Source organism: Eubalaena glacialis, chromosome 4 (assembly GCF_028564815.1).
Source record: "Eubalaena glacialis isolate mEubGla1 chromosome 4, mEubGla1.1.hap2.+ XY, whole genome shotgun sequence".
NCBI lineage: Eukaryota > Metazoa > Chordata > Mammalia > Artiodactyla > Balaenidae > Eubalaena > Eubalaena glacialis.
The window spans coordinates 177,331,398-177,353,204 of NC_083719.1; the positions used below are offsets into that span (position 1 = coordinate 177,331,398).

Sequence of the window (21,807 nt, forward strand, 5' to 3'; positions counted from 1 at the left end):
GATCATGTGACAGAATTTAGTCAATCATTGATGCTACCTATAGTGGGCAGCTGGGATCAAAATACACGGCGGAAAGCGCTGAAAGTGTTGTGTGACGGCCTTAATCACTGCGGCTCCCCTGGGAGGGGACACGTCACTAGCCCCATTTCACGGATGAGGAAGGTGAGACTCAGAAAAGGGGCGGTAAGCGGAGAAATCTAACACCTATTGATCGTCTCCTGTGTGCTGGGTTTTGTAAACACAGTATGTCAGGGCACCCTGCGGGAATAACTCAGGCTCTCAAATCAGATTTCCTGCGTTTGAATCCCAGTCCTACCACATGCTCTTGACAAGTTACTTAAACTCTCTGGGCTTCACTTTCCTTACCTGTTAAATAAGAGCCCTAGCTTCCAAGATAGAGCAGAGATTAAACGACAGAATGCCTGGAAAATGTGCAAAGTAGGCTCTCTCACGTAGCAAACCCTCAGAAGGTTCTAACCGGTGTAGGAAAGGAGACCGTAGTGTCGGTACTGACTGGTTCCAGCCCCAGCTTGCCTTCCTACTTGTTCTTAATGCTCTCTGCTTATATTTCCCCATTTGCAAAATGGGCAGAACTTTTTAACGTTCGTTATTGAGTTGTGATGAGAATTAAACGAGTTAGTGCAGGTAGAATGCTTAGAATGGAATCTGGCGTCGCATAAGCATCGTACAAGTGTTAACGTTTATTGTTTCTTCTTGGGCCCGGTTTTGAATCCTGGCACCCGCCACCACTTCCTTGCTGTGTGATCTGGAGCAGGCTTCTTCATCTCTCTGTGCCTCCCTTTCTTATTTTCTATAAAATGTGTGTGTGTGTTTATAAAATAATTCCTACCTAAAGATACTACTGTGAAGTTTAAACGAGATAATCCCGTAAAGAACCTAAAACAGTGCCTGGCACAATAAACAGCAGATATTATTGTTTGCGTTTTTACAGGAAACTAAAGTTCCGAAAGGCAGAGCGACTTGCTTAAGGTCGCGGGACTAGATGGTGGCGAGGTCGGGACTCGAACTCTGCAGCAGAGCCAAGGTCCTGACGGGGATTCCGAGGGGCCGAGGGAAGAGACTGAGGAGAGAAGGGGCGCGCTCGGCGCTCGGCTGGCCTAGCCTCGGGGGCAGGCACTGGGGGCGGTGCGTGGGCGGGGCCACGGCCGCTCCTCCCCGGCCCGGCGGCGGCGGCGGCGGCGCGCCTTGCGCTCGCTCGGCGCTCGGCTGGGGCGGCCTGGCCCACAATGAATGGCCGCCGCGGCTGCCGCTGCTGCTGAAGCGGAGGCCGCGGAGGCCGCGGAGGCGGACGCCGAGGCCCCGGCGCAGGGGGGCGCGCCCCGGGCCCAGGCCCGGCCCCAGCCGCCGCTGCGGAGCTCGCCGGGAGCCCCCGGAGCGCGGCCACGGCGCAGGTGAGGCAGCCCGCCCCAGGCCCGGTTCCGGCCTCCTTTCGCCGGGGCGGCCGGAGGGCATCCGAGGTCCGGCTAAGGGCTGAGGGAGGAGGCCATGGGGGCCTCCTCCGACCGGGGAGGAACTTGGTTAGCAGCCTGCACTGTGCCCCGGCCCGAGTGCGGAGAGTCCCGATCCCCGCGAGCGGCCTTGAGCGTTCAGCCCCGGGCCGGGCCGCGGAGCTTGGGGGCGTCGGGATCGGGCCCAGACCTCCTCCTGTCATTCCCCGCGAGAGGGGAGCGAGACCAGGCCCGGGCAGGTGCAGGGGTGGTTGGGGGCCGGGAAGTTGGAGGGAGGGCCGGTGGAGGAAAAGTGAGGAGGCGCCCGGGGAGACCGGAGGGGGAGGGGGAGGAGGAGTCGGGCTTTGGGCCGGCCGAATGGGGGAGGAGGGGAGAGTGGCTTGGCCGGAGGGAAACGGCCCCGAGGGGGGGCGGGGCGGGGCCGGGCTGGCAGGTACAGTCGGGGCGCTGGAGGAGGTGGGTCAGGTTACAGGCCTGGGGGCGGTTGAGGAGAAGCCCAGGAAGTGGGGCAGGGTGGGTGTGGGCGGAGTTAGTTCTAGTGGGGGCGGTTAGGAGATCCCTGAAATGTTTGCAGGGGTCACATGAGGTTTCGGTTCGGAGAGTGGGGAGGGGGTGGCGAGGGCCTGATACGGAGGCGATCAGGTAGGTTGAGGAACTACTGTAGGAGCTTTGGGAGTCCGGGGGAGGCAGAGCCTTTGGGCTAAGTAGGCTAGTGGGGATGTGGGAGCGGGTCCGGAGAAACTAGTGTGATCAAAAGGCAAGTGCCAAGGCGCACCCCCTCCCCCCCTTTCCCGTCCAGGTGTTAGTTTGGGGCCAAATCTGAGGGGTTTCTTCTTTCTCACACCTCATCCCTGCCTGTCTCTGGGTCCCGACATACCCTTTGGGCAAGCCTCTGCTGGCTGCTCCAAGGTGCTAGCCCGCCAGGTGGGCGTTTGTGTGGGCAGCTTGGGAAATAGTCTGGAACACCTAGCTTGGGCATCTTGTTTACCACCCTTTTGCCCACCCCCACCCCATATATCGGCAGGGAGGCAGCCCAGCCCCTGTTATGTGAGTATCTTAGGGTCCTAAGATTCTTTCCCCACTTTTTGTGACCAGAGCCTTGAGGCTCAAGCCTAGGGGTTGGGACCTCACTACCTTTCAGGCATCAGCTCTCCGCAGGTGAGTTACTGGGAGGTGAGCATATAAAGCTCTGTTCATTGTGTCTTGAAGCCTGGAGGCATGGGGTTTGGAGAGGGTTGCAGGTTGGTCCAGGAAGGTCTGTCCCGGCTCATCAGTGTCTTGAAGGCTCCTGATGGGGTGAAGGCAGGTCACCAAGAAAGGGATCAAACCAGGCACCTACACCCTGGCCCAGGCCTTTGGCGCTCCGGGTCCCAGGGCTCTGCCTCTGCAGTGCTCTTCCTGGGGCAGGCCCTGTGCTGAGCTTGCTGGTTAGATGAGCTCATTGATTGCTCACCACCACCAGCTTAACTTAGGCCTTCTTCATGGTACAGGGGAGGAAGCCGCGGCTCCGTGGCTTGTCCCAGGTCCCACAGCTAAACAGTGGCAGACTGGGATTGACTGACCCTCAGCCCCAGCCCGCAGTCCCCTGGAGCTGGCCTTTGAGGGGCGTGACTGGAAGAGCTCACTGTTCTGGATTCCCTGGTGGGAATTCTCTGTCCAGGACTTTTCTCTTGCCCATCCCAAGGGATGGGTCAGTACCCTTGCGGACAGTTTTCCTGGTGTTCCAGGGAGCCAGATCAGTGGAAGCTTTTTTCCCAGAGGCAAGGTCATCCCTGTTCTAATGGGAGCCAAGAGGTCAGGGGTCACAGAGCTGTGGGCTGGCAGAGGGAGGTGGTTATGAGGATGGAACCTGGCTCTGGAGCTGGATTTTTGCTTTTTTTCCTGGTTTATCTTTTCCTCTGTTTGGTCCCTGGTCAGACCACCCCTGCTTTTGTTCCTTTTATCTGGGCTAACTGCAAAGCTGCTACCAGTGTGTCCTGGGAACGTTGACTTGGGAGCCTCAGCACCGGAGGCAGGAACCACAAACTGCTGGGTCCAGTGGTATCAGCTAGATCTGGGTTTAATGATGGGTTGTCACCTCATTCCCTCCCTTCCCCCAATCTCCTCGTAGTTCCTAGAACTGCCCCCACCTGGGCTCGGCCCTCCTCCCCTCTTTGGCTGGCCGCCTGGTTCTGGGAGGGGTAGAAACTGGGCCAGCAGCCCCATGTAAAGAAGCCTTCCCTCTGCCTGGTTGGGCTGAGGCTGGCTGCCGTGGCGCAGCCTGGGGCCTCAGCCGGGGCTCCGGGCTGGGTACTTAGGATGGGGCAGCTGCCTCCAGTCATAGAGCTGGAGTGGGGGCAGAGACTGGTAGGAGTTGGCCGCTGTGTGTGGATGGCAGAGAAGGGGGCAGTGAGTCCGAGCCTGTGCCTGGAGCTGGAGAAAGCACTCTTAATAATTGCTTTTCTGTGAGGATTTAGGGTGCCCAGACCTGGGGCGCCAGAGGAGGCCAAAATAGCCTGGCAGGTAAGAGCAACAAGTAAAGGGACCCTTGGGACAGTTTGATTTCACATAGGTGCCAACTCCCTGCTGGGGCCTGGGGAGCAGCCCTGAAAAGCAGCTCCTAGAACTGCTCTCAGCAACTTCTAGTGAAGGTTAGACAAAGGTTTGTCTGAAGGTGACTGACCTCAGACAAACAAATGATCAAGCTCATTTCTGATATCCCTGCATTCATGAATATAGTAAAACCAAGTGAAGTGATGGTGCTGGGGTGGGTGGAAAGCATTAGATTTGGGTGGTCAGGGAAGGCTTCCAGGCGAGCTGAGCTCTGAATAATAAGAGATCAGCCTGCTGGTGGGGGAGCTGGGGCAGGGAGGGGCGAATGTTCTAGGCAGACAGGACAACACATTGAAAGCCTTTATTTAGCATGTGCCAGGCTCCTGCTAAGTGCTCTAAACATTTTGTGTTCATGAGGGAAGGAGTGAAGGGTGACCCTGGCGTGGAGATAGAGACCCTTAGTGCCGTTCCCAGAAAAGAAGTGTCTGATCTCAGGGTCTCCTGGATCCCCCCATCGCCCCCAGATGCAAGTCCAGACCCCTTGGCCTGCATCCAAGGCCTTCTAAAATCTGGTGCCCTGGCCAAGCAGTGGGGAACCCCAGCAGGTTCTTGCGCAGGGCTGCAAGGAAATGAGTTTTGGTCAGTTTGGCAGGACCCATCATGGAGGTCAGCCTGGAGGCATGGGGTTTGGAGAGGGTTGCGGGCTGGTCCAGGAAGGTCTGACCCGGCTCATCAGTGTCACTGCCAGAGACTGTGGTGGAGGAGGGCCTGCCAGGTTCAGGTGGGGCTTGCAGCATTTGAGGCGACGGTGAGCCGGCCTTGAAGACACGGAGGTGGTGTTTGCACCAGCCTCTGCTCCTTCTCTTGGGTCCCCCCTGCCTCTCATCACTCCCATCCCTTTCCTGGGTGCCACGCTGCTCTGAGCACTTTCACCCATTTGTAAATCACTTAAGCCTATGCCTAGCATGAGCACGCAGGCCCGCCTCCCTGCCTCTGCTCCTGGGTCCCCTTGGCCAAGAGTGTCATCCCTCTGTCTCCTCCTGAAGAGCCTTCTGAGCCACAGAGGCTGTGAGGTGGGACTGAACAGGTGGCTGTCTCGTTGTGTCCAGTATCTGGTTGTGATCATTGCCCCTTCTCCTCAGGATAGACAGGATGTGAAGGTCTCAGCATCCTTAGAGATCCGAGGGCCCTCTGTGAGGACCATGACTGAATTAAGCAGAGGGTGGGTAAAGGTGAGCAAACATGGTGTAGTGGAGAGTCAGAATCCACTGTTAGCGCCACCTTGCTCAGCCAGGAGACCCTGGGCAAACGTTGTGGCCTTGGCGCCTCAGTTTCCGCATCTGATAAGTGGGGACAAGCAGGCATACCTGCACTGCAGTGGTTCTCAACCAGAGGTGATTCTGCCCCCCTCAAGGGATGCTTGGGAAATGTCTGGAGACATTTTTGGTTGTTACAGCTGTCACAGTAGAGGCCAGGAATGCTCCTCAATATCATATAATGTACAGGGCAGCCTCCACCACAGCGGATGATCTGGCCCCAGTGGCAGCAGGGCCTCAGTTGGGGCTCCCCGCAGCGTGGTTATTGGGAGGGTCATGTGAGAGGTTGGTGTCTGGGGTGTGATCAGCTGGTGCTGGGAAGGCAGTGCGGGGAGCCCTCAGTAAGTACGGCCTGATAGCTCATGAAATGGCCTAAGGTTCTGGGAGATGGTGAGCGGTATAAGATGCCTCTGCTGCTGTCAGGGAGTTTGCGGTCCTGCGAGGGGCTAGGGGGGCAGACAGAAGGGAACATAACTAATAATAGCAGCTGGGCACTGGCTGCAAAGTCAGCACCAACCTACCTGCCTGTGTTACCTTAAGGTGGTTTAATCCTTAAAACAGCCTTGTGAGGTGGCTGCTTGTTTTATAGTTGGGAAAGACTGACGTGGGGGGGTGGTAAGCACTAGTACAGATAAATGTTTTCTGGGAGTGTAGAGGAAGGAAAGCGTAATTCTAAGCGGGAAGCTTTGTAAGGGATATTTGAGCCTAGTAAAACAGGATTCTGATTCTTTTGTCCTGCCAAGGCCCTGCAGGGTCTCCAAGCACATCTCCATGACCCATCCCCAGTAACCGCCCACCCGCCTGCCTCCTTTGTGTTAGCCTCCCCAAGGTCACCTCAGGGCCTTTGCACTTCCCTCCACCCTTTGTGCAGCTGCTGCCCCGCCCCCTTGTCCTTGGGTCTGGAGGCACACCGGGAGTATGAGGTAACTCACAAAGGTGGGCTTGAGGTCAGAGTGGGAGGGGGGTGGGGCCTGGCTGGGTTCTCCTAGGAGCTGCTGCAGGCGGAAGCCAGATTGCTGAGGACTTCGAGGAGAGAGTGGGAGGAGGGAGGGAGGAGAGGCAGCAGGCTAGAATGCTCATTCCCGGAGGTGGCAGTGAGGGGAGGAGGAGTAGAGAGTAGCTGGGGGAGGCTGGGTGAAGGAAGAAGGCCTCTGGGGGGGAGCAGGAAGAGCAGCACCCAGAACCCTGGGGTTGGGGCCCCAGGTGGGCAGCAGACCCCAGCTTGGGTCATGGCTTCCCTTCTCAGCTCCAGTTTCTCAGTTTTCCCAGTCATGAAATGGGTCTAGCTGAGGTGGCCGCCGGCCACACGGAACAGCAGGACCATGCAGAGGACGAGTGCAGCCTGGGCCGGCCGTGGTCAGGAAGCCCCAACACTCAGCTCCAGTGTCCCCTCCTCTGTGGCTCTTGGACAGGAGCCACGTGGCCTGGGTGCCATCCTGGGCCTTGCTCTCCTCATCTGTAAAATGGCAGGAAGACTCATTTCTTCCTCAGAAACTGGTGAGAGGAATAGCTGAGCCCTCATCAGGTGCTGGTGCACAGTAGGGGCAACGTCCATGCCACCTTCCATGCCACCTATGGTTGCTAATCCTGTCACCCACTGTGGAGTTAACAGGAGGTTTTCAGGGAAAAAGAAAATGAAATAAATGTGCATGTACCTAAAAAAGATCTGTGCAGTCGGGTATCGCCTTGTTCTTCACTAGCTAATGTTTGCCTAAACTACCTTCCAGTTCGGCTCCTGCAGAGGGTCCGAATGGCTTTGGGCCAGGAATGCACCCCGAGCAGCCTGGGGGGGTGTGCCACTTTCCTGCCCCCAGCTGTCACTCTGACCTCATGCTGAGCTGGGTGAAGGATTGTGGGGCTTTCCAGGGGCCTTCTGTCCTTCTTAGGCTTGGAGTTAGTGGGTTCCCTTAACCAGCTTACATGTCAATGGGCAGCTCACCACTTCCCTGGAAAGTCAGCCAGAAAAGACAGTCCTTGGTGAGGCAGACACAGATATGTCCCCCAGCCTCTGCTGGCTGGGGTACTCAGAGCTCCCTCCTCAAAGAGCTGGCAGTTTCCACCCCCAGGAATTGCACTGCCACACAAGCACCTCCGTTTCAAGCCTGCCGCACCCCAGCGGGATCTGGCAGTAGGGCAGCAGTCGGTGGGAATCCCAGGTTCAGTTACATTGAGCCCCAAGTGGGACCCTGACTGCAGGCCACCCACCTGCTATGGCTGCCAGAGGAGGGTGTCTGTCTGAGCAGCACCCTCTGCGTTGGCCCCAGCGGCGCCCACTGCGGTGCGGGTGGCACCCCTGCCCAGCCTCAGAGACCTCCTCCAAGTCCCCCTCTGTTCTAGTCACAGTGCGACTAAAAGGGGAGTGTAGTTGGAAGTAACAGAAATAATTCTTCATTCATTCCGCAAACAACGATTGTGCGTCCACTGTGTGCCTGTCTAGTTGTAGGGGCAGGGGACATAGTAGTGTGAACCAGACAGGCAGTCGCCCTGCCCTGGTGGAGCTCACACAATGCCAAGGACACATCTAGTTGGTAGATGGTGGGAAGTGCCAAGGAGGAAAAATGAAGCAGGAGAAGTGGCCAGAGGAATCGGGGTTGGGAAAGGCTGTCTTTGGAAATCTGAGCTAGGGGGATCAGGAGGGGATGAAGGGCTGTGACCATCTTGCGGCCTGCATTGTAGGAGGTCTGAGAGCAGGCAGTCCTTACTGTGCAGGGCCCCCATACACATCGTAGGGGCCCAGGTGGTGAGAACTGGTTTTGAAGGAATCAGAGGTGTGAATGCTAGGGTCTTCACCCAAGCAAGGAGGGCTAGATAGAGCCTGTGTACACTGCAGCCAGAGCAGGCTTGAGGGGAGAAGGGCTCGGCTGAGGATGCATTGTGTGGGCATCTGGGGTATGTGCAAGTCTGCCGTCCAAGGGGAGGTCCAGGCCAGGGGCTCCATGAGGGAGTTGTGGGGTGAGTAGATGGTATTTGTTTGTTTGGTTTTTTTTTTGGCCGCGGCATGCAGGATCTTCCCTGACCAGGGATTAAACCTGTGCCCCCTGCATTGGGAGCATGGAGTCTTAACCACTGGATCTCCAGGGAAGTCCAAGTAGATGGTGTTTTGAGCCTGTCTTAGTCTGCTTGGGTCGCCATAAGAAAATACCATAGACTGGGCGGCTTAAACAACAGACATTTTCTCACAGTTCTGGGGGCTGGAAGTCCAAGATGCCAGCGCGGTCAGGTTCTGGTTGGATTCTAGTGTGCTCACGTGGCCCTTAGTGTGTGCGCTTGGAGAGAGAAAGAGAAATCTCTCTTCCTCTTCTTATAAGGACAAAGAGTTCTGTTGCATTAGGGCCCCACTTTTATGACCTCTTTTAACCTTAATTACCTTCAAATAAGACCCTGTCTCCAAATACAACCACACAGGGGATTAGGACTTCAACTTAGGAATTGGGGTGGGCGACACAATTTAGTCCACAGCAGAGCCCTGAGACTGGGTGTGATCCCCCAAGGAGAGAAGCAGACTAAAGACTGAGCCCAGAGCCAGCTTTGCCTTCCTCCAGTTTCTGGAAGGGCCGTGCCTGCTTCTCCCTTGGGGCTCTGCACACCTTCCTTGTGCCTTGAGGGCCACGCTCCCAGCCCACCACTGCCCCATTAGATCACCCCCCACCTCCACCCCCTCGTGCCCCCCAGATCTCAGCTCTAGTGTCCCCTCCTCTGCGTGAGGTCAGAGGCGTGGACCTGCAGCTCGTTGATCCGAGTGACCCTGGATAAATGGTCGTGTCCACGAGCTCCGGAGGCAGGGCCTTGTCTTAGTGGTGGCCTGCCCCAGGCTCTGGGCACTTCCTGCCCCAGGCAAGGCGCTTGGCAAATATTTGTTGAGTGACTGTTGAGAGGTCATGGAAACCATGTGTCGTGCCCTTGCGTCTCGTCAGGAAACCCACCCTCTTCCGGGGCCAGGAGTAGCGATGGAAGGGTCCCCTTGGCCTTGTGTGGGTCTGGGGGCTACCCCTTCCCTCCAGGGGGATCTGGGCACCCCAGAATGTGTGCGGGCTGATGTGCCAAGTTGTGAGGAGAGAGAATTCAAATACGGTTTTCTGCCCTGGGGAGGTTATAGTCAAGTGGGATTTAATGTTCTCAGAGGTAAGCGTAAGGTCCCTATGGCTTGGGGCTTGGGGGTTGGGGGGAGTGCAGAAGAGGGCATCTTCTCCACTCTGGTGAGTTCTCAGAGCACGGGGCAGCTGAGGGTGAACGAGGAAGATGTGGGTAGTGGGAGGAGAAGGGCGCTCCGGGCAGGGTGCACAGCTTGGGTAAAGGTCTGGCTGAGGGGAACCGTGCAGTACAGGCGAGGGGCTCGGGCTGGTGAGGACAGACCTGTTGGCTGGTTTAGAGAACTGCCCCGCCCCCCCCCCCCCCCCCCCCCCCCCCCCCCCGCTCTCCATCCTACCACTTCCCAACCAGCAGGTGACCCAGGCCGAGCGCCAGCTGCTTTCAACCTGTTTCCTCTGGAAGCCCGATCTGGCTCCATGGCTCCTCCCTCACGGGCGGTGTAGGTGAGGGGCAGGACCACCGGCCATTGTTCTGAGTCTGGCAGCCTGGATTGGTGCCGCGATCCAGGGGTGGGTCTCTGGGGTCTCCAGTGGTCTCCAGTGGCCTCTTCCACCTCCACCCCCCCCCCACATACCCTGTCCTACTTACAGGGGCAGTGAGGCAGACCTAGCACCCCACTCCCTGTCACTGCAGAGGGTGCGTGCTTGTGCACGGATTGCATCAGCCCTTTGCACAAGTTGTGTCCCCGCCCCGCCATTGCTAGTCGAAGGCTTCAAAGCGCTGGGTGCTGGGCTCTGAGGCCCCATGGGGCTCACGAGGCCTGGGGACCCCAGACTGAATGTCAGGTTGGCTCTCGCCCTCGAGAGCCCTCCTCCTTGCGTCTCTGTTCCCTCCTGTTGAGAACCTTATCGCCCCCGTGCTGAGCGCTCACCACAAAGCCATCCTGCACCAGTTCCCGGTGAGGGGTCAGGCCCTGAAGCCCAACTGCTTGGGACGGGGCAGGGCGGTGCTGTGATCCCCACCCATAAAGTGGGGCCCTGCTAGCCTTCACTGCGGAGTGCTGCGAGCACTTCGGTAGCCTTCGGGAAATGCGCGCAACAGTGTCCGGCACACCGAGCACAGTTAGGAAGACACTTTGGAAGGCCCTCCATAGCCCCAGAAGCATCCACACCCATATGTGTACTGCCTCAGCCCCCTCCCCCCGTTCCCCCATGCTTCCCACCCCCACCCCGCAGCTGCCATTTCCCAGGCAGCAGCAGTCTATTCCTGCCTTGGTACACTATTTGACACGTTTACAAATATTTATTGACCGCCTCTCTCTGTTCTGATGAGCTAATCATGAACAAATCTGCCAGCATGCCTGCCCCCTCTGGAGTTGACAGTCTCCTTGGAGGAGTACCTATCTATACAACTTTTTTTTGGCTGCGCTGTGCAGCATGCAGGATCTTAGTTCTCCAGCCAGAGATCGAACCCGTGCCCCCTGCAGTAGAAGCACGGAGTCTTAACCACTTGACCGCTAGGGAAGTCCCCTGTCTACAACTTTTAAAACAATACCCTGTCTCCCGTAGAGACTCATTCCTGAGTCACTCACCCCCTTCTCTCTGTCCCCGCCGCTGATGCTGGGAATTCTCCCAAAGCTGGTCTGGGCCCAGTCTCCCTTGCTCCAGGCTTCCCATTGCTCACTCTGACATTCATCCTCACCAGGCCAGGGCCCACCTGTCCCACACCCTGTGCCGCTCTCCAGCCACACTGGCCTCCTTTGGCATCTCCAGACTGCACCTGGCTCCTTCCTGCCCAGGACTGTTGGTTGCTGTCTCCATCTCCCCATCTTTACCTCGCCCACTCAGTGACACACTCACCCCAACTAAAATTAAATCACGCCCTGTGTCTCCTCACTAGACAGTGAGCTACGTGTGGGCACAACCAGTCCTCTTCAGGGCTGTGTCCCCAGCACCTTGCAGTCCATGGGGTGGGTTGGATGTATACCTCCCCATTTTACACATAAACAAACTGAAGCACAGAGAGGTGAGGGGCTGGCCTGAGGTCATGCAGCTTCAGAGTGGGGCTAGCAGCAGAACCCAGGTCTGAGGGGCTCTGGCTCCACCGCATGCATGTCCTGCCTTGGTCCTCCCCCTTGGGGTGTAAGCCTTCCAAGCCAGGGGTCTAGAGCACCCCTCCAGGGACTAGAGGCTAGGCAGCCTCTTCCTTGGCTGCCTCCGCCCTGGTCACTTGGGCCCTCGGACCCGGGGGTCTTCAGTTTGGCAGCCTGGGGAGGTGGGTCAGGGCTGCCAGGGCCCTGGAGGAGGCTCTCTGGGCTCTATCCTTTGCCTCCTCTTGGTGCCTCAGTTTCCCCTACCGCCTCGTTCAGAGGCCCAGCTCTGAATGAGGAGGTAGGAGAAACTGAAGCACCAGCTCCTAGCCTGTCCGGCCCTTAGTTTGACCTCCTGGGACGTGAATGCTGCCGTCTAATTCGGATTTCCCTGTCTCTGCCTCCCCCTCCTGATTGCCTTTTTGTTTTTCACGGTGGCGACAATGATTTTGATGAGGAAGAGGAGGGTACAGCAGAGGGGAATCATGGATTTCAGTGCCCAGACAGATCTGGGTGAGCCAGGACTCACCCTTGCCCTGAAGTGCACCTCTGAGCCCATGGGCACATGGCCCCTTGTGTTCCTCCAGGTAGCCCTTTCTGAATGAACCTGGGTAGGGCCCAAGTATTCACTGCATCCCCAATCCTCAGCCCACAGAGGCAGCTTAGAATAGACTGGTTAATGAAAAAAAACTGAAAGATGCATGAGAGCTAACATGGGAGTGAGAGAAGAACAGCTGGAAGCTCTAGTTAGTTCCTGCCTCAGGGCCTTTGCACACACTCTTCACCTTTTTCCTCTTTCTTCTCACAAGCCTGACTCTCTGCTCAGGCCTCTCTTCTCACCCGTACCTGCCCATTCAGGACTACTGCCCTCCACAACTATAGAATGGCAGGGGACTCAGTTTTACCAATGGGGGCACTTGTAAAGCCATATCTTACCTCAGAGCCCTTTTATGATTGCCCCCAGAGCATCAGACATGCCGTCCTCACCCGACCAGTTCTTCCCTCCTGGGTTGGAACATGCACTGATGGAATAGGCTCTGATGCAGAAGGTCACACATTTGAGAGGTACCACGGCCCCCCAGGTGGTACTTCACAGGTCAGGATGGGGGTGGGCTCCCTGAGCAGGGTCTCATGCAGTTCCTTAAATTCACATTTCTTTCTCCACCCACCCCTCAAGCACTTTGGGGTGAATTGTTTGTGGTGTGATTTCACACACTTTATTTTTTTATTTTATTTTATTTTTAAAAATTTATTTATTTTATTTTTGGCTGCGTTGGGTCTTTGTTGCTGTGCACAGGCTTTCTCTAGTTGCGGCGAGCGGGGGCTACTCTTCGTTGCGGTGCATGGGCTTCTTTTGTTGCGGAGCACGGGCTCTAGGCACGCAGGCTTCAGTAGTTGTGGCTCACGGGCTCTAGAGGACAGGCTCAGTAGTTGTGGTGCACGGGCTTAGTTGCTCCGTGGCATGTGGGATCTTCCCGGACCAGGGCTTGAACCCATGTCTCCTGCACTGGCAGGCAGGTTCTTAACCACTGCACTACCAGGGAAGTCCCACACACTTTATTTTTAAATATTACTTACTTCTGTAAATAGGCAATACATTCACCAGGTTCAAAACTTAAAAGACCCTAAGATGGAATTCCCTGGCAGTCCAGTGGTTAGGACTCTGAGCTTTCACTGCCAAGGGCCTGGGTTCAATCCCTGGTCAGGGAACTAAGATCCCACAAGCCGTGTGGTGTGGCCAAAAAAAAAAAAGAAAAGAAAAAAAGACCCTAAGAATGTACATGGTAAGTCTCATCCCCAGTTCTACACAGAGGACATTAGTCTTATGGTTTCTTTCTTCTTTTTACAGCTTTATTGAGATGCACATACCAAGCAGTTCACCCGTTTAAAGTGTACAGGTTCAGGAGTTTTTAGTATATTCAGAGTTGTGCATCCATCACCACAATTTCTGAACATCTTTCACGAGGGCAAGAGGAAACCCTGCACCTGTTTGCTCACACTCCCCTAATCCTCCAAGCACCCCCAGCCCCAGGCAACCACTAATCTGCTTTCTGTCTCTTATCGATTTGCTTGTTCTGGACAGTTCATATAAATGGGATTGTATAATATGTGGTCTTTTTGTCTGGCTTCTTGCATTTAGCATAATGTTTTCAGCGTTTATCCAAGTTGTGGCATAGTGCATTCCTCTTTATGACTGAGTAGTATTCCATTGTGGATCGACCATATTTTGTTTATCCATTCATCAGTTGATGGACATTTGGGTTGTTTCCACCTTTTGCCTATTGTGAACAGTGCTGCTGCAAACATTCACGTACAGGTGTATGTGTGGATATATGTTTTCATTTCTCAGGAATAATTCCTAGAAGTGGAATTGCTGGGTCATATGGCAACTTCATGTTTAACCATTTGAGGAACGGTTTTCCACAGCAGCTGCACCATTTCACATTCCCACCAGCAGTGTAGGAGGGTTCCGGTTCATTTCTCATCCTCACCAATACTTATCTTTTTTATTCTAGCCAGCCTAGTGGGTGTGGAATGGTGTCTCATTGTGGTTTGGATTTGCATTGCCCTGATGACTAGTGATGTTCTCATGCAGTTTCAGGGTTTCTCGAGTGGTCATTCAGTCATTCAGCAAATGGTGATTGAGGGTCACGTGCTCAGCACTGCAAACACAGTGTGAAAAATCTGATGACTCTGCCTTCTTGGTGTCTCTATGCCTGTTACCCTATGTGTGTAGTGCTAGTGGTGGTTCATGCTCACGGGGGGCTCGCTGTGTTATCTCATTTAATATTCAAGCACAGACGTGTAAGTATGCCTTTGCCCTCCTTTCTGCAAAGGGACGGCATAGGCCACCCTGGCCTATAGCTGACTTAGCTGATTTGACAGTCTGTCACAGAGGAAAGGCCATGCTGGGACAGGAGTGGGCGGCACCTGCGATTCTTACAGTCGTGGCAAATTCCACCACATGGATGTCCACGCTCCCGTGTGTCTCCCTGCAGCGGGCTGAGTCTGCCGTCTGACCCTGTCCCTCCGTCTCTCCCTGTCCCCTGCGCAGCCGCCGCCGCCATGGCCCAGACCCTGCAGATGGAGATCCCGAACTTCGGCAACAGCATTCTGGAGTGCCTCAACGAGCAGCGGCTGCAGGGCCTGTACTGTGATGTCTCGGTGGTGGTCAAGGGCCATGCCTTCAAGGCCCACCGGGCCGTGCTGGCCGCCAGCAGCTCCTACTTCCGGGACCTGTTCAACAGCAGCCGGAGTGCGGTGGTGGAGCTGCCGGCGGCTGTGCAGCCCCAGTCCTTCCAGCAGATCCTCAGCTTCTGCTACACGGGCCGGCTGAGCATGAACATGGGCGACCAGTTCCTGCTCATGTACACAGCGGGCTTCCTGCAGATCCAGGAGATCATGGAGAAGGGCACAGAGTTCTTCCTCAAGGTGAGCTCCCCCAGCTGTGACTCCCAGGGCCTGCACGCCGAGGAGGCCCCCTCGTCCGAGCCCCAGAGCCCTGTGGCGCAGACGTCGAGCTGGCCGGCCTGTGGCACCCCGCTGCCCCTCGTGTCTCGCGTCAAGACGGAGCAGCAGGAGTCGGACTCCGTGCAGTGCGCGCCCGTGGCCAAGCGGCTGTGGGACAGCAGCCAGAAGGAGGCCGGCGGTGGCAGCAGTGGCAACGGCAGCCGCAAGATGGCCAAGTTCTCCGCGCCGGACCTGGCCGCCAACCGGCCGCCCCAGCAGGCCCCGGTGGTGGCGGCGGCACAGCCCACCGGAGTGGCGGCGGGGCCCGGGGCCGGGCAGCCGGCGGGGGGCGTGGCGGCAGCGGCAGGCGGAGTGGTGAGTGGGCCCAGCACGTCGGAGCGGACCAGCCCGGGCACCTCAAGCGCTTACACCAGCGACAGCCCCGGCTCTTACCACGAGGAGGATGAGGAGGAGGACGCGGGCGAGGAGGGCACAGACGAGCAGTACCGGCAGATCTGCAATATGTACACCATGTACAGCATGATGAACGTCGGCCAGACCGGTGAGGTGCCCCACCACAACCCCAAGCCTGGCCCCGTGCCCCCGCCCCCGGCCCCGCCCCCAACACACCGCTTTCGCCCCCGACAGCCGAGAAGGTGGAGGCCCTCCCTGAGCAGGTGGCCCCCGAGTCCCGGAATCGCATCCGAGTGCGGCAAGACCTGGCGTCTCTCCCTGCTGAGCTCATCAACCAGATCGGCAACCGCTGCCACCCCAAGCTCTACGATGAGGGTGACCCCTCTGAGAAGCTGGAGCTGGTAACAGGTGGGCTGGCCTCACTTGCTCCCTGAATTCCCCCTTCCCCCACCTTGGGCCTCGATGCCCTCTGGGCCAGCAGCCTGCAGCACAGTGCTTAGGAGCCAGGCGCAAGGTCCAACCCCAGCCCTGCCGCCCACTGGCTGTGTCCTGGGGCAGCTCACACCTCTTTGCATTGATATAAATCAAAGACTGGCTTGTAGGTTTCCACCCCGGAGTCTAGTGTAAGTGTGGGCCAGCATTGTTGGCCACGTGGGAGTAGATCAGTGGCTTCATAGCGTGGTTTGAGGGTTGATTAACACGGTGGTTAAGAATTTGGCCCTCGGACTCAGGGTGCCAGGGTGCGAGCCTCTGCTGCTGTTCTTTCTGATGCTGGTGGTTTTGTGGGCAAGGGCCCGGCACGTTGGGTGTCCCGTGGACGGTGGCGCCACAGTCTCTGTCCTTTCCTGAGTGTTGAGGAGGACGCTGTAAGTTGATTGGTCGGGGGGGGCGGTGGTCTTGGTTGGGCCCAGGCCGGGGCGTGGCCGAGTGGGGAACATGGTGGTTTGCCCCCCCACACCCATCATCCTCTGGCTCCGTCCCCCCCCTCCAGGCACCAACGTGTACATCACCAGGGCGCAGCTCATGAACTGCCACGTCAGTGCGGGCACGCGGCACAAGGTCCTGCTGCGGCGCCTCCTGGCCTCCTTCTTTGACCGGTGAGGCCCATGCCAGAGCCCCGGTGTGGGGGAGGACGGGGTGCCCCATGCCCCCCCACCACCACAGGGGGCCTGACTCCCCTCCCCCATACCCCTCGCCCAGGAACACGCTGGCCAACAGCTGTGGCACCGGCATCCGCTCTTCCAGTAACAACCCCAGCCGCAAACCGCTGGATAGTCGCGTCCTGCACGCTGTCAAGTGTAAGTGTCCACCTTTCTGGAGTCGGGGTTGGGGGATGGAGGTCTGGGGCGTGCAGGTGGTCCTTTTCACTGGTGTTGGCCCTGATGGATGGGTAGGTAGGGTTTGGTGTTAAGAAGGATTCTGAGGTTCAGTCTAGGCTTGTTGGGAAGAGGGCTGTGATTGGTTAGAGGGTTCTTGGTTAGAGATTTCTTGAGGGGGTGGGTAGGACACTGAAGGAAAGCCACGAAACCTATGGGAGGGGGGGGTCTCAAACTTATGCTGGTCGTCAGAGTGAGGAAGTGGCCAGGCCTCAGCCAGTTGTCAGGAGGGAAGTCTAGGTTTTCAAGTGGACTCTCCCAGTTTCTAAATTCTGGTAAATGACCCACATTTTTCAAGAGCACTGGGCCATCCCGCATCAAATCCACACATCCCATATGCATGGCCAAGCTCTGTCAGTCCCGGGCCCACTGATGTGGTTTAGCATGTTGTCCGCAAGGCCTCAGTTTCCTCAGCTCCAAGGGGGGGGCGTTCAGGGGTGCCATGGTTGGGGGGGGGCGGAGATTCAGGAGCAGCGTGGGGGCTGAGTGCCTGTTGGGAGGGTGGGAGGCCCAGGCCACGCTCGGCATGAGCTACCCATTCTGCCCGCACAGACTACTGCCAGAACTTTGCTCCCAACTTCAAGGAGAGCGAGATGAACGCCATCGCAGCCGACATGTGCACCAATGCCCGCCGCGTTGTGAGGAAGAGCTGGATCCCTAAGGTCAAGCCGCTTATGGCCGAGGGTGACGCCTACACCACCTTCATCAGCTACACGGGCAAGATAGAGCCGGACATGATGGGTGTGGAGCACGGCTTCGAGACGGCCAGCCATGACGGCGAGGCCGGCCCCTCGGCCGAGGAGGCCCTCCAGTAACCCCCACCGGACCCTCCCGCGGGGCTGTCACACTCCCCCTCCTGTCACACCCGCCCGCCATCTTGGTCACGAGCTACTGTCTGTCCTTCCCCAGGACCCGCGGGGGGCACTGCATGCTCCCAGCCCCTCTGCCTCCCCGTCCCACCCCCTGACCCCAATCCGATCGGGGATCTGGGCTGGGAGAGGACGGCAGGTGGTGCAAGGTCTGCGTTGCCTTCTGTAGCACACACTCGTGCACAGTTGGGGGGCTCTTGCTCCCCCTCTCCTAACCCCTAGCAACTGTCTCCCCACTCACCAGGCCAGGCACAGGGAGGGGCTGGCCTGGGGGGCTTGGGAAGACCCCCCTCCCAGGCGCTGGGCCACCTAGCCGGAGCATTCCTCAGCCTCCGCCCACCACTGCAGCCCCTTGGGACTCACAGGGGCCCCGGGTTCTCAGGACCCCTCCCGCCACCACCTCCCAGTGCTTCCACGTTTCCAAAAGCGCCTTCCTGTCTCCCTCGTCTGTCCCTGCGCCTGGGGGCTGGGGTAGGCGAGGCCGTGAGGACTGCCCATTTTACAGCTGAGGAAACTGAGGCTCAGAGAAACTCCATGACCGACCTAAGGTGGCGGGCGGTGGCAGGCCCAGCGCCCTTCTCTTCCCCCACCTGTGCTCATCCTCTCTTGCCGCCACCAGCCCCCTGGGGCCTGAGAGGGGCAGGTCCTGAGAGGGGGGCCCTTGGGGGCGGACCGAGGGTCTCTGAGGATAGAAGGAGAAGTTTCCGGGGCTCGCAGAAGCGTGTGGGTGTGCATGTGTTGTGTGTGCGCGCGTGCGTGTGTAGAAGTTTTGCTTTTAAACAGATGAAGACGTGAGAGGCAGTAGGACCAGGGGTGGAACCCAGGGGAGCAGGCTGGGGGGTGCTGCTGCCTTTCCCTCCCTCCCCCCCCACCCCCCACGGCAGGGCTCCCAGCCCCCACCCCCTGTACATACTTTTTAAAACATTTTTTTAGCTAATGAAATATTGAAGTATAAGATTCCTTTTATTTTTCAAACCAACGGGACCGTGTCTGATGTCCCCTTCGGTCCTCGGGGCTGTGGAAGGCAGGACGGAGTGGGGAGCCAGGGGCAGGCTGAATGTGCGCGTGTGTGTGGAGTGGGAGCGTGTGTTGCCGGGGGGTGGGGGTGGGCCCCCAGGCCCCGCTCTGCCTGGGCTCCCGTGGGTCTGGCCGGCTCACACTCAACCCCAGGGCCTCCCCCCAAGGGCTACATTGCAAGGGTGTCCCTGGTTTGTCCAGTTGGCTGAGTCCAGCACCTGGCAGGGCCGGGTCCGCTTCATGGTTAAAGATTGTTTGCAGAATCTTCTTTTACCATTCCTCTCTTTCTATCCTTGGCCTAGCTCCACGAGTGGTTTTGTGGTTTTTTTTGAGTTCTACATGTAAACTCGGAGGGTTCTTTTTGTTTTTTTAACTCTCCCCCCCGCACCCCTCCCCACACACGCTGGGTGTCCGTTTCTTTGCAATTTCACATTTTTGTCTCTAGCCCTGGTTCTCACCGCCTCTGTCTCCCCCGCAGTCTGACTAGCCCATTGCTCCCAGCAGCCTCTCTCTCTCCCCAAAGGCAAGGGGATTACAGGAGGTGGGGTGGGGGCCAGCTGGACCACTGGGATCTGACCTGGAGGCCTGCCCCCCCGCCCCAGGATTCCCTGCCAGCCTGCGGGGAGCGGGTCCTTCCTGACATCTGCTTGCTGCCGGGGGTGGGGCGCGGGGGGGGGGGTCAGTCCAGCGGGGCCCTAGCGCTCTGTTTTCCTGGCCCAGCCCCAGTACCTTAGCCCTCAGCCGGCCCGAGTGCGTGGGGGGAGTCGACAGCCCCAGCTAAAGCACAAGCACCTTAGTCGCACCTCCCCTGCTCCCTCATCCTGGCCTTGACACCCCACCCCAGCGTAGATCCCAAAGCACAATATCCTGGTTACTTGGCAAGCTGCCGGGCCGACCAAGGCCGAGGGGTGGGCTGGGGCTCCAGCCAGACCCCCAAAGGAAGCAGGAGTCCCCAGGCGCTCCCCTCCTTCCAGGCCTTAGCGGGGGCCAGCTCTCTGGGACTGGGGTCTTCTCCCTCCCCACCCCCTTGTCCTGGGCAGGCCCCTGTCCAGCCCCTCCTCGCCTTGTCCTTGGGTGGGGCTTGCCCCGTCCCTCCTCCGAGCCCCTGCAGCACTGGGTTGGGTGGCAGAGCCCTCTTGTTTCAGGGACTCTAGGAGGTGCCCCTGGCTCCCTGGACTGTGTGTATAGGTCTGGGGAGGGGGCGGGGGAGAGGGGCTGGGCAGGGGCGCAGGGGAGGAAACTCCTCACCAGGAGAGCCAAAGACAGGGTTGTGCCTTACCCCAGGAGCCACCCCTGCGCCCTCCCGCCCTGCCCTCCCCGCTCTTGGGCGGCCTGCTGCTTTTCCTGCTTTCCCTTCCCCTGGCCCGGCCCTGCCCTGAGCTGCATGGACCCCCCCGCCCACCCCCACCCCCCGGGGCAGCCAGGAAGGAACATGAATGGAGGATCACCGACCAACGCAAAAAAGACTATGGGGGCCCCCCTCCACCTCCCCCGGCCGCCCATTCACCCACATCTCTTTCACGCAGGACAGACCACCCGCCCTGTCCGCGTGGAGTGCCAACACCCTCCCTGCCCTGGGCCGAGCCCCTCCTCCCCGGGCCCATAAGTGAGATTGCACATTAACTACTGTAAGAAGAGGAGCCGCACTGGGAAATGTGAACCATGAGAATATCAGTGATACTGATGAGGAGAATAAACTAAACGCCTTTGTAACAGCCCTGCTGCAAGCTGCTCACTGGGGGCGCGGGGTGGTGGGCCCAGGAAGGGACGCTGGCTGCACACTAGGGCCCCCCTCCTTCCGCAGAGCAACATCCCCATTCCCCAGGGCTTCACACTGATAAATGCAGTGGGGGCCCGGCTCGGGGTGTGCTCAGAACGGCCATGCCAAACGTCATGCCTCAGAATGTCGGCCTGAGGGGAGGGCCCTCTTTAGGTGGGAAAACAGCTTCCAGCAGCTTCCAGGTTGCCCCAGTATGTACAAACAACACCCTCCCTAGGCTGTTCCCTCACACGTGTGAGCCCTAAATCCTGCATGGGCGTCCCACGGGAGCCCCTCCAAAGCTAGAAGGGCAGCTGCTCCATGGAATTATGTGTATTACAGACCCACTCGCTGCCCTTCCATGGTATTTGACACTCCCAGCCCCAGAAACGTGTCCTGAACATAAGCCCACACCCTTCGCCCCGTCCCGAGCCACTGCGTCCAGAAGGAACACTAAAATCAGAAGAAGGAACACTAAAGTCGGGATGGCAAGCCTAAAATCAGCCGGTGGTTGTTTAAAATACCTGGAAGAGGGACTTCCCTGGCGGTCCAGTGGTTAAGACTCCGCGCTTCCACTGCAGGTGGCACGGGTTGGATCCCTGGTCAGGGAACTAAGATCCCACATGCTGTGCAGGGTGGCCAAAAAACAAACAAACAAAACTGGAAGAGCTGTAGGGTCCTGAGGATATGAGTGGGAAAATGTTCTAACAACTGAAATAGAAAAGATGCAACGTGCCCTAGGGTCCCATTGATTCAGAGATGTCTCAAGTAGTGTGGGAAGACTACTGACAGACCTTAGGGATTCCATCAGATCAAAAGATCTTTGCTGGGGAGGTGGACAAGGGGTTTCATCTCCGCCCAGTCCAGGTCCGACCACCCCATGATGATTGGAGGGAGCTCCAGACTTCCTTGGGGCAGATGATTGAGGGTGACTCAATTCACAGGGTGACTTGGGCATGTTTCAGTAAGACCAGCCCCCTCCGGAGTCCTGAAGCCCAGCTTCAGCCAACAGAAAGCAGGGGTTTGGGGGAGCCAACAGCATCGTCAACAAAAATCCTCAGGTGACTCTGGTCCAGAGTCACCTCAAGTAACCGGAAGTCTATCTGTCTTAACATGTAGGCAAGCCCAGGTAGGTGGAAACACTGTCAGACTCCCAGAAGCACATCTTTTTAACCCCAGGAAGACTTAGAACCAAGTGTAGAATGCATCAAGACAACCTGAACCACAGCATTAGTGGTAGTGGTTTTGCATTTAAAAAATAAGGGGGGGGGGCACAGAATTCCCTGGCGGTCCAGTGGTTAGGACTCTACGCTTCCACTGCAGGGGGCCTGGGTTCGATCCCTGATCGGGGAATTAAGATCCCAAAAGCCACATGGTGCGACCAAAAAAAAATAAAGAATCTGAACATATTTGGTTCTCTTTGACAAATCAGCCTAATGGAATGACAGACATCCTTGTAACAGCACTTTACAATGTGTAAATGAGCG

The 21,807-nt window shown here is 57.7% G+C and overlaps 1 protein-coding gene across 3 annotated transcripts; it reads left to right on the forward strand.

The window, feature by feature from the left end:
• The first annotated feature begins 77 nt into the window (after nt 1–77).
• NACC1 (nucleus accumbens associated 1) lies at nt 78–20,274 on the forward strand. 3 transcript variants are annotated; one of them, XM_061190356.1, is made up of 6 exons: nt 78–162; nt 14,491–15,447; nt 15,534–15,707; nt 16,291–16,396; nt 16,500–16,597; nt 17,228–20,274. In XM_061190356.1, the coding sequence occupies exons 2-6, from the start codon at nt 14,502–14,504 to the stop codon at nt 17,488–17,490; spliced, it is 1,587 nt and encodes a 528-aa protein (XP_061046339.1). In that variant the 5' UTR covers nt 78–162; nt 14,491–14,501; the 3' UTR covers nt 17,491–20,274. The 3 variants fall into 3 exon arrangements, with proteins under 3 accessions (XP_061046339.1, XP_061046338.1, XP_061046340.1); XM_061190355.1 differs by lacking the exon at nt 78–162 and adding an exon at nt 1,354–1,412; XM_061190357.1 differs by lacking the exon at nt 78–162 and adding an exon at nt 2,080–2,111.
• The last annotated feature ends 1,533 nt before the right edge of the window (nt 20,275–21,807 follow it).

Bases quoted from the DNA above. Each gene is read 5' to 3' on its own strand.
- NACC1 (XM_061190356.1), top strand. From the start codon at position 14,502: ATGGCCCAGACCCTGCAGATGGAGATCCCGAACTTCGGCAACAGCATT. The intron at 16,397-16,499 runs GTGAGGCCCATG...CCCCTCGCCCAG, and splicing joins CTGGCCTCCTTCTTTGACCG to GAACACGCTGGCCAACAGCT. The intron at 16,598-17,227 runs GTAAGTGTCCAC...CTGCCCGCACAG, and splicing joins CGTCCTGCACGCTGTCAAGT to ACTACTGCCAGAACTTTGCT.